At 41.5% G+C, this 17,301-nt stretch overlaps 1 protein-coding gene across 2 annotated transcripts in view; it reads right to left on the minus strand.

Annotated features, from left to right (window-relative positions):
- Nfyc (nuclear transcription factor Y subunit gamma) overlaps window positions 1-17,301 on the minus strand; it is a 71,906-nt gene that overhangs the window by 32,946 nt on the left and 21,659 nt on the right. For both annotated transcript variants that reach the window (XM_059254889.1, XM_059254888.1), the window contains exon 2: window positions 1,381-1,493. In XM_059254889.1, coding sequence (XP_059110872.1) covers window positions 1,381-1,485 — 105 coding nt within the window. In that variant the 5' untranslated portion in view covers window positions 1,486-1,493. The remainder of the gene's footprint in view (window positions 1-1,380; window positions 1,494-17,301) is intronic.

The following is a 17,301-nucleotide window of genomic DNA, read 5'->3' on the forward strand; positions in this document are numbered from 1 at the left end:
CAGGAGTCGCCAGCCAGACACAGAGAAAGCAAGATAGGATGTTGTACTGAGAAAAGGTGCAAAGCCATATGGTTAAACATATGTAAGAATTATGGGTTAATTTAAGGGTAAAAGCTAGTTAGTAATAAGCCTGAGCTACCAGCCCATCATTTATAATTAATATAAGCCTTTGAATGATTATTTAGAAGTGGCTGTGGAACCTGGCAGGACAGAGAAAAGTCTCTGTTTACACCATCCTGTCCATGTGGCTAATGCTCATTCATTCATCTTTCAAGACTCAATAAAAATAAACATGCTGTTTTTTTGTTTTTGTTTTTCTTTTTTTTTTTTTTTGCTTCTTCTTAATTTTTATTAAAGCTCTAGTCATCAGGTTGGTAGCAAGCACTTTACCTGCTGAGCCATCTCAGCATCTCTATATGCTGTCATTTAAAGCCTTTTCTAGCTCAACTAGAGAGAAAATAGGTACTATACTGTCTTCAGGGCATGTTCCCTTTTATTGCTTCAGGACTCACCACTGTGACTGTGTCCATAAATACTGAGTAAATACCTATTGACTAATTCACTCTAGCTGTATAGAAGACTGTAAGCTCCTCAAAGATGGGGTTGCATGTGACTTTTCTAAGTCCACAGTTATCAACAGGAGATGATTTTAGCTCAAAGGAACATTTGCCAGTCTATGAAAGTATTTTGTTGTTTTCACAAGTAGGGGAAAACTGCTACTGACTGTTAATGAGTAAAGGCCAGGATGCTGCTAAACAACCTGAAATACCTAGGACAGCCCCTGAGAACATCATAATGCTGCTGCTACTGAGAAAGCCAAATCTAAGTGTATCTTTTGTTTGTTTGTTTGTTTGGTTGGTTTTTCGAGACAGGGTTTCTCTGTGTAGCTTTGCGCCTTTTCTGGAACTCGCTTTGTAGACCAGGCTGGCCTTGAACTCAGAGATTCGCCTGCCTCTGCCTCCCAAGTGCTGGGATTAAAGGCGTGCGCCACCACCGCCCGGCTAAGTGTATCTTTTAACACCTGGAAAGAGTGCTGGCTCACAACACATCTGCTAAATAAGCTGCCCAACAGTTTTCATCAAATTATAAAAAGCTGGTACAGCCTATGAATTAGGCTAACTACTACAGGAAGGTGCAACCTCTCCCTCTCTGTACTTCCTCAAGTACCAGTTTCACATTAGTCTGCCTCCAAGTAGCGTATCCAAACAACTACTTAGTCACAAACAATACCCTGGTATTGCCTTGTCCAAGGGAAATTCTACTTTCATTCCCCAACTTATAGGTCAGAAATGCACTATGCCTTTGTAAACATGTTTCAAAATAAAAGGTTTGTGTCTTGCTTCTGCTGATCTGCTTTAGAAGCTCACTGTTCTTCCTTACCACTGTTAAGTTTCGGATTTCTTCCATGACTCTGGGCCAGAAGGACTGGAGGCTTTGCTGGGCATCACTGCTGCCGGTACCGCCAAACCCTCCTTCTGTAGACATTTTCGAAACTGAAAACACACACAGACACGAAACTAATTAGAAATAATAAAGTCATACTCGCTGTCCAGGTTAGCTGTTTATCTGTAGATGTTTTCAACTGGTCTAATTGTTTCAATGTGTTAAGGTATATGTTGGGTTGACAGGCTTTCTGGCACATATTTATAACATCTTTACAAAAGATATTTGGAGCAAAATTTTCCTGGATTACAGCACAAACTATCAAAAAGTTCTAATTTAGAAAATTAAGTTTTGAGCTGGGCAGCGGAGAATGGTGGCACACACCTTTAATCCCAGCACTTTGGGGGGTGAGGAGACACAGGACAGGGATAGATGGGACACAGAGGCAGGCAGATCTCTCCGAATTCAAGGCCAGCCTGGTCTACAAAGTGAGTTCCAGGACAGCCAGGGCTGTTACTCAGAGAAACCCTGTCTCAAAAACAGAACAAACAAAAAAACAAACAAATTGTTTTAGCCAGGCAGTGTTGGCACATGCCTTTAATCCCAGCACTCAGGAGGCAAAGGCAGGTGGATCTCTGACCTCAAGGCCAACCTGGTCTACAGAGTGAATTCCAGAACAGCCAGGTCTACACAGAAAAACTCTGTCTCAAAACAAAACAAACAAACAGAAGAAAAGGAAGAGGTGGGGGAGAAAATCAAGTTTTAGGAAAAGCCAACTGAAATCCTCATATGAATCTGCAGTTTTAATTACCCGTGGGAATGAAAAAAGCATTCTATAGCCCCAGTCTAACCCATAATTTTCATTATTATTCTCTTCAAAGCTTCCTAAGTTATCCATAGCTCCTCATACTCCATGCCATAGCCTACAGCATATACATAAGGGTTTGATGATAAATACAGAGAGAAAGCTAAAGAGGTTTGAAAAATAACAGTAATAGTCACATTTATTATTTTTATTTACTTATTTTTTAAACATTGATACTCTATTTCTCTGGAGTTTCTGATGGTGATTGTTCCTTCTGATTGCCAACAAATCTGTCTTGAATAAGGATATTAAAAATGCTAAAGCAGGACCGTAATTAAGTGGGTAGTGTGAAATCTCTGAAATGAAACTGAGCATTCCCTAATAGTTTCATAACTCCAAGTTTGCTTTGGCACAATACCACACACAACACACCAAAAGTTAGAAGCTCCAAGAGCTGAAGTCATAATGTGTGAGGTGGAGGCAGGAGGATGAGGTCAACGTCAGCTCTGGATAAAATAGTTTGCCAGCCTGGGCTACATGAAACCCTGTTTTAGAAACAAAGGAAAAGGAAAGAAAGGAGAAGAAAGAAAAGGGGTGGGGGTGAGATGGCTCAGTGGGCACCCACACGGGAAAAGGAAAGGACCATCTTCCTCAAGTTGTCCTTTGATGTCCACATGGGGCTACAGCACTCACATACACACAAAATAAATGTTGGAGGTAAAAAAAAAAAAACAAAGATAGGTAAAAGAAGAGGAGGATTAAAATTGGGACGAAAAGAGGAAGGTCAGAACCTACATTTGTCCAACTGCTTTATAATGTAGTAAGGAAAATGAAACATTCCCCCAGTAGCCATCACTGTAAATAATACTATAATGCCTTTGAAAAACTTACAGAAACAAAGTGCTGGTGGTGTGTGTGTGTGTGTGTGTGTGTGTGTGTGTGTGTGTGTATGTGTGTTTGGTTTTTTGAGACAGGGTTTCTCTGTATAGTTTTGGTGCCTGTCCTGGATCTCGCTCTGTAGCCCAGGCTGGCCTTGAACTCACAGAGATCTGCCTGGCTCTGCCTCCTGAGTGCTGGGATTAAAGGGGTGCACCACCAGCACCTGTCGAAACAAAGTGTTTTCAAAACCTCTAGTTCAAATGCTTACCTGGCTAGTGCTTAACACCAGAAAACAGTTCAACAACTTAAGGACAAGAAACTTTTGATCTCCTAAAGAATTCCTATTGAAGAGAATTACTTGAAAAAGTCTAATATGCCAGTGACAAGTCACTGATAGAGCTATGTAAACTATTTTTTTAATTTTTAATTACTTTATTTTATTTTTATTTTATATGCATTAGTGTTTTGCCATGAGTGGCAGTTCCCCTGGAACTAGAGTTACAGTTGTGAACTGTCACGTGGGTGCTGGGAAGTGAAACTCAGGTCCTCTGGAAGAACAGTCAGTCCTCTTAGCCACTGAGCCATCTCTCCAGCCCACTATGTAAGCTAATTTAGAACTAATTCTGCAGGACTAAAAGAAAAGTACCAGAGCCAGGTATCACATGACCAAACATGCAGCTTTCTGGGTTTTTGTTGTTGTTGTTTGTTTTGCCTTGTTTCCAGAAGGGGTCTCACTATGTAGCATTGGCTGTCCAGAAACTCACTATGTAGATGAGGTTGTCCTCAGAACTGCCTGTTTCTGGTAGGATTAACGGCATACGACACTATACCTGGCTTCAAATGCATAACTTTCTAGGTTTCATGTGTGTACAGTTGGGTAAGTCTTCTCCACTAGCAGAGTGGGATGGCTGGTAAACCTAGGGTGTTCAAATCACTGCTAAATGTTTGTTTAAGGACTGTCTGACCAGTCTGATTTTGCCCTCATTTTCCTTATAAAGAAAATAAGTGAGTGAGTGAGTGAGTGAGTGAGTGAGTGAGTGTGTGTGTGTGTGTGTGTGTGTGTGTGTTGGGGGGAGGGTACAACACTTAAGACTTCAAAGCAGATTGCTCTGGTGTAATGACATTAGTGGGTGATGATGTAATGGGAAAAATGGTTGGAGCCACTTTCTGATGCTGGAGGGCTATAAACAGCTCTATACATCAACAGGAACTCTTTAAGTATCTGGGAAGTAATGTGATCTTAACTTTCTGGAAAGAGTTAAAGGGAAGTGGTGAATCACAGTTGGAAATGACTAGATAAAAATCTTAAGTACTAAATACCCACAGAGATCCCTCACAACACACAGCTCTATGACACTTCATTTATTACCACTGGGCCTATATTGCACTTCAGATGTACCCAGAACACAGAAATCATTAGGAAAATTAATGTTCTGAGACAGCCATCACCCACGATCCAGGCTAGCCTAGAACTCTCTACATATCAAAGGATGACCTTGAATTTCTGATCCCCTTGCCTCCACTTCCAGAGTGCTGGCATTATAAACATATATCATCACATCCAGTTTAAGTGGTCATGGAGATCAAACTCAGGCTTGGTGCCTAGAAGGCACACATTCTACTGAGTTACATCTCCAGCTCCACGGAGAATATTTTAATTTAGTTTTACTAATTTCCTATGAAATACTCATGACAAGAGAGTGAGAATCAATCTTGTTAAATAGGCAAATTTTTTATAAAAATCTTTCTAGCCAGATGTGGTGGTAGTACACACTTGTAAATGCAGCCTTCAGGAGCTGAGATTGAGTTCAAAGCTAGCTTAGGCTACATAGTGAGACCCTGTCTCCAAAAAGAGTAGTAGTGACGAGGAAATGGGTATGTAGCTCAGAAGTAGAGGACTAGCCTAGCACTCACAAAGCCCTGAGTTCCCTAGCATCACACACAAAAATACTATATTTAATACAGAGTATGGTGGCTTATACATATAATCTCAGCACTTGAGTTGGAGGGCAGCCTGGGCTACTGAGTGAGAAAAAACAGAACTACTCTAACCTTTGTTGTGGGGAATAATGGGCAGGTCTGACCTTAGCACACTCTGCCATGCAGACTGCTACCCAGTGAAGGGAAAATCTGCACCGTTGCTAGTGATGCCTTTCCTTCACCTGCTGATGACTGACGACTAGATTTAGCTGGAGCACAGACACCTGTGAGATGAACTGTTTGGTAAGCTCTGTTTTCTGATCTTCCATCTACGCACACAAATGTAAGAGTGTATAATTCAAGAAGCACTTTTACAACCATCTGTGCAGTTTGCCTTAAATTACACAGTGCATATTCTTCCTCTACCTGGATTAAATGTATGAGCCACCTGGACTGGCTCTAAAATTTACACTATATCTCAAGCAATACAGTTCATTAAAAAAATAAAAATAAAAACAAAAAAAAACCTTGTGTTTTCAGTATTTACTCACTGAAGTATACTTTAGTATTAAAGTAACACAGCCTAACTATAAATACAAACTAATTCTGCTGACTAAATTCTCAAAACAGAGGCGGGAAGGGAGCAAGCAACCTGAGTTACTTATTGCAGTAATTAACACATAAATGGCAACTGAATTGATCTTGCTACAAAATTAGCTCATTTATAAGCTTTACACCCCATGGAAAAACACGCATGGTTCATCTGGGTGATGAACCACATATTTAAATTAGAAGAATTATTCCTAATGGCAGCACTTGGGAGGCAGAAGCAGAACGGGTAATTTTGAGGCCAGCCTTGTCCACACAGTGAGACTATGTAAGAGGTTGAGGAAATCAGGAGCTTTAGGATTCTTTTCATTCTGTTAAGTTATTACCTACCACTGGATAAAGCCATCTATATAATGCTAAAAAAGATAAAACTGTCTTTAGACCAAGCACATTAACTTACATCACTCTTATCAAAAATGCAATATAGAATTTCTCAGATTTAATTCATTATTGATATTAAATTTATTATTCATGTTTATTAATTACTTTATAAGTACTTGAATAAGACTTCCTGTTTAATAAGCTGAAGTATTCAATGCTGTTGCTGAAAGTATTTTCAACTCCCAGTATTTCAACTCCCAGTATCTATTAATTTATGTGATTTTAAATTAACTGATTTTATAAATGGTTTCCTTTCCAAAGTTAAAGAGGGAAGGCTCAAAGTCCATCATGAAAATGCTATTTCTCTAATGCTCAACTCAACATCTCCACAAACACTTCTCTAAATATCCTCCCTCCTTGAGTCTGATCTAAGTATGAGTCATCTCTAGTTCCCTCACAGCAACTAGCACATGGTATGGTAACTACCAAGATGGGCAAGAGAGTCACTGAATATGGCCTCTCTAGGAAAACGGACAGCTTGAACCTGAACAACCAAGAGAAGTGGTTACACAGGAATCTCAGAATAAAGAGTTTTCTCAGGCTGGTAAGATGATTCAGCAGATAAAAGTGCTTGCCTTAAGCTGCAAGACCAGAATTCAAGGCCTGGGTGATATTGACGCATACCTTTAGCCCCAGCACTTACTTGGGAGGCAGAGGCCACCAAACACCAGTCTCATAAAATATAAAAAATAAAGCCAGGCCGGGCGGTGGTGGCGCACACCTTTAATCCCAGCACTTGGGAGGCAGAGGCAGGTGGATCTTCGTGAGTTCGAGGCCAGCCTGGTCTACAGTGCGAGATCCAGGAAAGGTGCAAAGCTACACAGAGAAACCCTGTCTCAAAAAACCAAAAGAAAAAAAGAAATAAAGCCAGACTACCTGGCTACAGAGCAAGAGCCTGCCTCAAAAAATCAAAATAAACCAGGCAATGGTGAGCTAAGCCTTTAATCTCGGCACTTGCAAGAGGCAGGAGGATCTCCAAGTTTGAGGCCAGCCTGGTCTACAGAGTGAGTTCCAGGACAGCCAGAAAAACCTTGTCTCAAAAAACCAAAATCAAAATAAGGAAAGTAAGTATTGCTGGGCAGTGGTGGCACATGCCTTTAATCCCAGCACTCGGGAGCCAGAGGCAGGCAGATCCCTGTGAGTTCAAGGCCAGCCTGGTCTACAAAGTAGTTCCAGGACAGCTAGTGCTGTTACACAGAGAAACCCTGTCTGGGAAGAAAAAAAAAACTACCGTGCTGCACACCTGAAATCCAGCACTCAAGAGGCTACCAGCAGGAGGACCAATGCAAATTGGAGACTATATTGAGTTTCAATAAGTAAAAAAAGATACAAAGAAACATAAGGCTTGGATGGCAAGACTGTTCAGATTGAGGAACTTGCTATGAAGTTCTGAAGTGGATCACCAGAACCCACATAATGAAAAGAGACAATCAACTCCTTGACCTCCACACATATGCCATGGCATATGTGCACCTCCATACATACACAAACAAAACAAATGTAATTTTAAATAAATTTTAGATGGGCATAATGGTACACATATTTAATCCTATCACTTGAAAGGCAGAGAAGTCAGATCTACGTGAATCTGAGGCCAGCCTGGTCTACAAAATGAGTTCCAGGACAGCCAGAGATACATAGAGAAACCCTGTCTAAAAAATATACCAAATTGTAAAATAAAATTAAACTAAAGAAATTTAAGGCTTTACTGGAATATTTGATACAACTTCTTCTAAAACTGCTGTGGGATATCTTTCTGTAAGCTATGAATATGTGTTGCTCTCTTTGGTTGATAAATAAAGTTGCTTTGGCCGGGCGGTGGTGGCGCACACCTTTAATCCCAGCACTCGGGAGGCAGAGCCAGGAGGATCTCTGTGAGTCTGAGGCCAGCCTGGGCTACAGAGTAAGTTCCAGGAAAGGAGCAAAGCTACACAAAGAAACCCTGTCTCAAACAGACAGACAAACAAAAAGTAAAAGGGGGGAAAAAAAAAGCTGCTTTTTGCTGTGGGAAGTTCTATATGGCAAATGTGTTGCTAATTAATCAATAAAACACTGATTGGCCGTTGGCTAGGCAGAAAGTATAGGCGGGGCAAGGAGAAGAATAAAGCTGGGAAGTGGAAGGCTGAGTCAGAGAGACACTGCCAGCCGCCACGATGAGAAACAGCTTGTGAAGATGCCAGTAAGCCCCGAGCCATGTGGCAAGGTATAGATTAAAGGAAATGGATTAATTTAAGCTATAAGAACAGTTAGCAAGAAGCCTGCCACGGCCATACAGTTTGAAAGCAACATAAGTCTCTGTGTTTACTTGGTCGGGTATGAGAGGCTGTGGGACTGGCAGGTGAAAGAGATTTGCCCTGACTGTGGGCCAGGCAGGAAAACTCCAGCTACAGCTTTTGCCTATGGCAAGGCAGGATAGAGCCAGGGGCGAAATCCAAGCAGAGATACAGGTGAAGAAGGGCTCAGTCTAGGAGACACCATCCAGCCACCCAAGGAGCAACATGCCAGCAAACTGGTAACACCACGGCCATCGCAATACTTAGATTAATAGAAAAGGGTTAATTTAAATGTAGGAGCTAACTAGTAATAGCCTGAGCCATCTGTCAAACATTTATAATTAATAATAAGCCTCTGAGAGGTTATTTGGGAACCGACGGGTGGAAGAGAAACTTCCGATTAGATAAAACTCTATCTTTAATTCTCTATTCCTTGGCATGTACTTCATTCTACATACCCCTTGGGAGGTGGAAGCAAGAAAGAGTTCAAGGTCAACCTCAGCTACATAATGAATGTCAGCCTGGACTACATGAGGCCCTGTCTCAATAAACAAAAAACACACTTACTGTCACAACAGAACTGTTCAATGAAAACATAAACCATAGAAAGTTCCCTCCAAGACCATTTATTGCCTAACATGGTAGCATAATCTCACCATTTGGGAGGCAGAGGCCAAAGGATTAAATGTTTCAGATTAAATTAACAAATAAACAAATAAGAGCTTGAGATCAACCTGGGCTGTATAGTGAGAACCTATCTAAAAAAGGAACAAACAAAAAAGACCAATTCTTTAAAATGTAAATAAATTCTAGACCTTTACTATCTGGAGAGCAATCATGCACATACACCATACCCACTTTTTTTGGTTTCTTTCCACCCACCCATGCCCAATGGGTGTGCTCTAAGTGTGCAGTGCTCTCAGAGGCCAGAAGAGGGCACTGATCCCCTGGAACTGGAGCTATAAGCCATTGTGATCTGCCACATAGGTGCTAGGAACTGAACAAGTCCTCTGAAAGAGTTAACACGTTCTCTTAACCACTGAACCATCGCTGCAGCCCTATATCACTCACTCCCTATTAATGTTTCCAACCCAATTTGCATAGGCCTTTTAGGCTAAGTTATCAACTATTTATTCCAGTGCCTCCAACTTAACATAAACCAACAAATATGTTCTGATATTCAAAGCACCTATCTTGGGTGGGCAAGATAGGGCTTAGTGGGTAAAGGAATGTGTCACCACGCCCAACATCCTGAGTTTGATCCCCATATAGTGGAATTAGAGTACCAACTTCCACAAGTTGTACACACACACACACCAATCAATTAACCAAGTAAAAAAAGTAGGAAAGCCCCTATCCCGACTCCTTTCCGGTCACTGTTTATTCTTACGGCACTGTGGAGCTCTGGATGTTAAGAGAGGGTATCATTAGGTTACTGTGGTTGGCCTCCAAGGAACTATGCAGAGTTCACTGCTTGCCTCAACACCCACACTTTAGTTTCCTAAGTGCTTAAGATTACATCTATGTTCAATTCCCACCCCCAAGTACTGAGACTGGAACCCAATCCTCTGCATACTAGGCAAGTGCTCTACCACTGAGCCCCTCCCATCTTTTAATCATTTTGACCATGTCTTCTGTCACTTTTAGTTCCAGTTCTGCTTAAGTATTCAGTGAAATCATTAGCTCCAACTTCTTTGTGTAAACCAGCCAAAATTAGAGTGTTATATTTAAAACAGTAACGGAACAATGAATAGAAAAGAATGTTAATCTGAATAAACAGATGAGGAAGAAAGTAGTCGAGACTAAAGCTAGTTTGTGCTCACTACGTTAGATAACATCTAATTATGATCAAAGGTAAATTTGAAAACTCAGAATTTCTAAATAAATATTTCTACCAATAATCTGCTTCTCATATTTATATAGATCAATCTTAGAATATATGCCATTATCAATCACATTGGCTAAAAGTCATTTCAAACTTTCTTCAGTTCTCTATCAAAAAAATAATCACAAACTGACAACTTCAGAAGGGAAAAAATAACATTGCTCTACAGATTGAGAGACCTGCTTGTGGGGGGCTGAAGAAATGGCTTAGAGGTTAAGAGCAGTCAGGCGGTGGCGGCACACGCCTTTAATCCCAGCACTCAGGAGGCAGAGCCAGGCAAATTTCTGTGAGTTTGAGTCCAGCCTGGTCTACAAAGTGAGATCCAGGACAGGCTCCAAAGCCACACAGAGAAACCCTGTCTCGAAAAAAACAAAAAAAAGGTTAAGAGCACTTGTTGGACCTGGGTTCAATCCACAGCATCTATGTGGGGGTTCACAACTGTCTATAACACCAATTCTAGGGTATCTGCCATCTTCTGACCTTGGATAACAGGCAAGCATATGGTGCACATACATACGTGCAGGCAAACACACACACACACACAACATACAATTTAAAATCTAAAAAGTTGGGGCTGGAGAGATGGCTCAGAGGTTAAGAACACTGGCTGTTCTTCCAGAGGTCCTGAGTTCAATTCCCAGCACTTATCTGGTGGCTCGCAACCATTTGTAATGAGATCTGGCTCCCTCTTCTGGCCTGCAGGGATACATGCAAACACAACACTGTATACATAATAAATAAATAAATCTTAAAAAAAATCTAAGAAGTTGACAGAGACAGACATAGACTTGTTAGTATGCTGGTAACTAGCTTGTAGCCTTGGGTCCAAGGGCAGTCACTCCAATAATCACCTCCTACTTGAATACATGTCAAAGAGGTCTCTGACAGTTGTGCAGAAAGTCCTATAGACCTCATGACTTAAGGATGTGATACATCAATGAATCCAAAGGAAGGTATGTGACTACAACATGCTGTAGGATGGTCTGTATGTCAAGTGGGATGGTCTGTATGTATGTGTTGCTGATTGGTCAATAAATAAATCACTGATTGGCCAATAAATAAATCACTGATTGGCCAGTGGCCAATACCCAATACTTGATTGGGTCTGAGCGGCTGTGGGACTGGCAGGTGAGAGAGATTTGTCCTGACTGGGCCAGGCAGGAAAACTCTAGCTACAACAACAGTCTTTACCTATGCTCATATAAGGTAAGTCTTCTACTTAGGCAAAAATACCAGAAGTTTTGCTGCTTATTTTCTAAGCTCTTACTTAGCTGACATCACTAGGTCATAATGATTAGCAATCTATCACATGGTAACTACTACAAAAATGAATGGAGTCTTATTTTCCACAACTGATTATTGTCAAGTTCAATAGCCTAGGCTGTGTCTATCTCTAGGGTTGGATCTGGCTATACACATTCTCCTTAAAGACCTGCTCACAAGGACATATTTTTAAACTGCCAACAGAGCCATTTTTTGCCTTCAAAATCATGTTTCTGTTTGCTATCTACTACAATATGGCCTCTGAAACAAGGGACAGATAACAGAGCTAAGATATAACAGGGGGGAAAAAACAAACAAAACAAAACAAAAAAAAAACCAAATAACTGGCACATACAAAGAAGTGACATGGTATGGAGAGGCTATTTTAAACTTTGTTGCTGTGGACTAGAGAATGGTGTATATATTTTTTACTTCCCAACTTTCCTCACCCGTGTGAACGCTCAGACTTGATTAATACCCAAATGTATGACAGTAATAAAAGAGGCCGGGCGGAGGAGGCGCACGCCTTTAATCCCAGCACTTGGGAGGCAGAGGCAGGTGGATCTTCGTGAGTTCGAGGCCAGCCTGGTCTACAGTGCGAGATCCAGGAAAGGTGCAAAGCTACACAGAGAAACCCTGTCTCGAAAAAAACCAAAACAAAACAAACAAACAAACAAAAAAAAAACAGACAGTAATAAAAGACTACCATCACTAGTTTACAGGCTGGTGTAAAAGGACCAAATACTGAGTGAAGAAGGCTAAAGCATGAGCCCAACAACTACTGCCCACAAAACCAGTATGACATGTGGTCTGGTTTTATATATGATGTTTCCTTGAAGACAGCAATCCACATTTGCTTATGCTGTCCATGGCTTTCAATAGAAACCATAGGACCCGCAGACCCTAAAATACAATGTGGCCCCTAAAGAAAAAGAGAACATGGCATGAAAGCTTAAGCTTCCCTGGACCACATACCTCTTCTGTGGCTTCGCCAATGCCTAACTCACTTCATTAAAAGTGGACTGGATCTGCTCCCCTGGCCCCACAGAAATAATAACTGTACTGTCTTTGACTCTTCAGCCTAAAGAGAGAAATACATTCTTGTGAAAGAATGGAGAGCAGCTAGTTTTTCAGGCCCTAAGACTGAAGGAAATTCTGACATCAGCTGGAACTAGAAACAAGGCTTATGCAGTGAGGTTGTGTCTGAGAACAGTCATCTTGCTTCCTGGACTATCTGAGATTTTTTGTTTGTTTGTTTGTTTTTCGAGACAGGGTTTCTCCGTGTAGTTTTGGTGCCCGTCCTGGATCTCGCTATGTAGATCTGCCTGGCTCTGCTTCCCGAGCGCTGGGATTAAAGGCGTGTGCCACCACCGCCTGACTCCATCTGAGGTTTATAAATAACCATTTGCCCAATTTCTGGCAAGATTTCTGTGTCCAAAAAATGAGAAGTGTAATTCTAAATAGTATTTCAAAGATGACAACTTTGGAAATTTGGAATTTACAAATGACTTGCCGGGGCTAGAGAGATGGCTCAGGGGTTAAGAGCACTGGCTGCTCTTCCAGAGGTCTTGAGTTCAAGTCCCAGCACCCACACGGTGGCTCATGACCATCTATATAGTATAGCTTGTTAAGTCAGTCTCTCTCTCTCTCGCTCTCTGCTGTTTTCAGGTGTATGTATTTTCAGAATATTCAAAGACAATTAGTCTCAAGTGATTACTGATTTAAATCCTTAGACCAAACATCCACGTGCTTCCAATATCCCTGTAGCTTTCATTTCTCTCCTCTCCCTCCCCCCCTCTACACACACACACACACACACACACACACACACACACACACACACACACACACGGCCAGGGTAGTATCCAGCTCCCATTCTCAAGTCATCCTCCCATCTCAGCCCCCTGAGTGCTGGGACACGCACAAGCCACATCACACCTGCTCTCCTTGGCTTCTTTTCATGCTGTCTTTTTCTTTTATCCTTTCCCTTCCCAAATTTCTTGACATACTGACATCTATGAGTACTCAGCTGTGAACAGTGCAGGGGGAGGCGGGGTGGGTAGTAAAGTATAAGTAAAAAGAAAACACATAGGACCTGGGGGTTCTTACTAACCATTCCTGTATATTTATGATCTTGGGTAATCACCTAACTCCTTAGAGCCACTATTGTTGGCTCAACAACAGACACCTACTCATGCCCCCAACAGTTCCAGACAGCACCATGCCTCAAGACCATCAGGCATCAGAGCTCTTCTGTTTACTTACGTCACTTTTTTCTTAAAAAAAAAAAAAAAAAAAAAAAAAAAGCCCTGTTTCACATGCATGGAGATAAAAATAAAAAGACCTCCCATCTCTTTCATAAATATCAGATAGTTAAGATCCTTTTAAACTACTTAATTTAGAATGAAATGTTCTAATTAAAAAAAAAGGCCAACAATTAAAGCTGGAAGTGACTAGGAACGCTTCAAACTTAAAAACTGGAAAGCCAGTGATCAGGACAGATGCAGGCTTTCCCTCCAGACTAATTCAGAAACATGTAAATCTTTAGGATATCTCAACACTGCAGGCTTATATAAACTGGGAGTGCAAGGCTATTTCATCTTGTAGAAGCAATCAGAATATAGAGTCTAGGGCAGCTACCACACTATCTGACCCCACTTATCCCTATCACCAAAAGAGAAAGTCTGTTTTGAGTTCTAAAGAAAGCTCTGGAAGGGAACACCTTTAATTCCATTACTTGGGAGCCAGAGGCAGGCAGAATTCTGAGTTTAAGGTCAGCCTAGTCTACAGAGTGAGTTTCAGGCCAGCCAAATCCAAACGGTAAGACCTTGTCTTGGCCCTGGAGAGATGGCTCCATGGTTAAGAACAGTGACTGCTCTTCCAGAGGAACAGGGTTCAATTCCCAGCACTCACATAGCAGCTCACAACTGTCTATAACGCCAGCTCCAGGGGATCTAGACACCCTCCTCTGGCCTCCTCTGGCCTCCTCTGGCATTGTATGCACAAGCATACAGACACATAAGCAGGCAAACCACCCGTAAAAGTTAAAGAAAAGAAAAAGTAAAGAAAGCTCCAGCTGGGTCCAGCTCTATTTAAACTCCCAAATACTGAAAGATTCTACAAAGCAAGAATTCTGAGGACCATTTCATGGATTATAACTACTGTTTAAAGATTTAGGGTATAGCATCCATTAGGAAACTTTGCTTTCCATTATAACTATAAGGAAATTTAATACATTTACTAATTAGTCTCAAACAACATTTCTCCTTCCTCTCAAAACATCCTTAGTGCACAATCAAATCTACTTCTATAAGTAGCATTTCCAGACTTGTTAATACAGCTTATTACTATTTTAGCATATTATTTTTAAGCTCCAAATGTCTACACTCCTATTTTCTTCTTGGCTCTTACATACCATCTGTTTCTGGCACACACTCAAGACAAACATGCCTTGCATATAGTGAAGGGGCCATGAACCCAATGACCAAACACAGGCTCCTCAAGAATTACTCTAAGTTCTCAATAATCCTTGGCCTCAGGTTTTTGAAATTTGCATATAGGAAGATTCCTTCTTAAGTACTTTTGTTCATCTATATAGAAACCGCTATGCAATAATCCAATAGAATAAAAAAAAAAAAACAGTGACAGGGAAGAAGTAAAGGGTAGGGATGCAGAGGAGCTGTTCTCCTTTAGACATACAGCACAATAGCTAATCACACGTTTCCTTGGACAACAGAGACTGTGCGCTAGTAAATTAATAGGTCTAAAAACAGCAAGGAGACAGCAATTCCCAATTACAGACCTGAAGGGCTTTAAGGGTTTTTTTCTTTTTTGAGAATTTTTTTTAGCCAGGCAGTATTGGTGCACATCTTTAGTTCTAGCACTCAGAAGGTAGAGACGAACTCTTTGAGTTCGAGGCCAGCCTGGTCTACTGAGCTAGTTGCAGGACAGCCAAGGCTACACAAAGAAATCCTGTCCCAACCCCCCACCACACACACAAAAAAAAAGGAAAAAAAAAAAGAGAGAGAGAATAAATTTTTCCCCCCCAGACAGGGTTTCTCTGTGTAGGCCAGTTCAGGCACCTTCTCCACCAATGCTAAGAGTCTAAAGTGGGGCTGGGCTCACTCTACTTTTTAAGACCTTTGTCTACAACAAGCCTCACAGATCCTCCTCCTGCTGGGGTTACAGGTACAAAAAGCCATACCGAGCTTTTTATGTGAGTGCTGGGGATCCATACTCATATCCTCATGCTTGTGCAAAAAACATTACTGACTGAGCCACTGTACCAGTCCTATCCTTTATACTTCTGAAGCAGCTTTACATTACTTATTTTGTCTTCAATACAAACACACACACACACACACACACAAAAAAAAAAAAAAAAGGGAGCACAGGTACAAATATTCCCATCTGATAGATTAATCTAAGAAAACTGAGAAACCTGGTAATGAGGTAAGTCCATGTCAGAGCTGGAATTTGAACCCATATCCTGTGCTCTTGTGTATGAAACTGGACTTGAACTTGCTACATATCCCTTGAACTTCTGATCCTTCTTGCCTCTACCTTTCAAGAGTTACAGATATGTATCACCAGACCCAGTTTAGCAGTTGTTAGGAATCAAACCCAAGGCTCCATATATGCTAGTCAAATACCCTAACTGAGCTGTATCCCCAGGCCTCATTACCATATTTTCATTTTTTTAAATGTGTATTGGTGTTTTAATAACATGTATGTTCGTGTACCACTTGCACGCCTGGTACCCACAGAGGCCAGAAAGGGGCACTGGATCTCCTAGAACTGGATTATAGACAGTTATGAGCTATCATGTGGGTGCTGGGAATTAACTGAACCCATGTCCTCTGGAAGAATAGTCAGTGTTCTTAATTGCTAAAGCATCTCTCCAGGCCCTACTGTACCTTCTGAGATAGCATTTCTCACTGAACCTGGAGGCCATGATTTATCTAGAGTGGCTGGCTAGTGGACTCAGATCCTCTTGTCTCCACCTTTCCACCACTGGGATTACAGGTGAATGCTACCACACCCACCTGTTTTATATATATACCTCCAGGATGGCCTCAAACCTGCAGTCATCCTCCTGCCTGGCCAGTCCTGTGCTCTTTTGTTAAAGTTCTCTTCTTTTGTTAAGATTGGTTATTCAAGATGGGCAGGGCGGTGCATGCCTTTAATTCCAGCACTCAGGAGGCAGAGGCAGGTGGATTTCTGTGAGTTCAAGGCCAGCTTGGTTTAAGTGGAGAATTACAAGCAAGTGAAGGCTATATACAGTGACAGACCCTGTCTTAAAACAAGAAAGAGTTATCTGAATGGTTAAGAGTGCTTGTTGCTCTTGCAGAGGACCAGAGCTTAGCATCCACATCAGACAGCTCACAACTGCCTGTAACTCCAGCTCCAGGGGATCTGGTGCCCTCTCCTGGCCCCTGTATACATCTACCTTTATTTTATTGTTTCTTCCTTTAATGTTCCTAATCATTCTGAAAAATAGAGATCTAAAGCGCAAAGTCACCAGATTTCTACACACTTTTCAAAGTGGAAACTGATAATTTTAAGTTTAAAGTTTTCAAGTTTGGTAAGCAGCAGAATCCTTCAAGGAGAGGGACTACACCACCAGGTTACCAGCCAAAAGCGGAGTGGCCTTGTATACCCAGCTCACTTTCTGGGGCCTGGTGAACTTTTGCTACAGTATCCAACAGCCTTAGTCAGCCCTCCTTACAAATGCTCCAAGAGCTGCACAGATTCCTTTCTTCTAATTACTTCACTGGGGGTAAAGCAGGAGCTATAAGCCGTAGCTAGGGTATCTAAAGCAGGCTGTCCAGCTATGATTCATCTAAAAATATTGATCTCTGTAGTTCAAGGGAAGGGACCCAATACACACCACAAACTGTGCA

The sequence above is a fragment of the Peromyscus eremicus genome, chromosome 2, assembly GCF_949786415.1.
Source record: "Peromyscus eremicus chromosome 2, PerEre_H2_v1, whole genome shotgun sequence".
Classification (NCBI taxonomy): Eukaryota; Metazoa; Chordata; class Mammalia; order Rodentia; family Cricetidae; genus Peromyscus; species Peromyscus eremicus.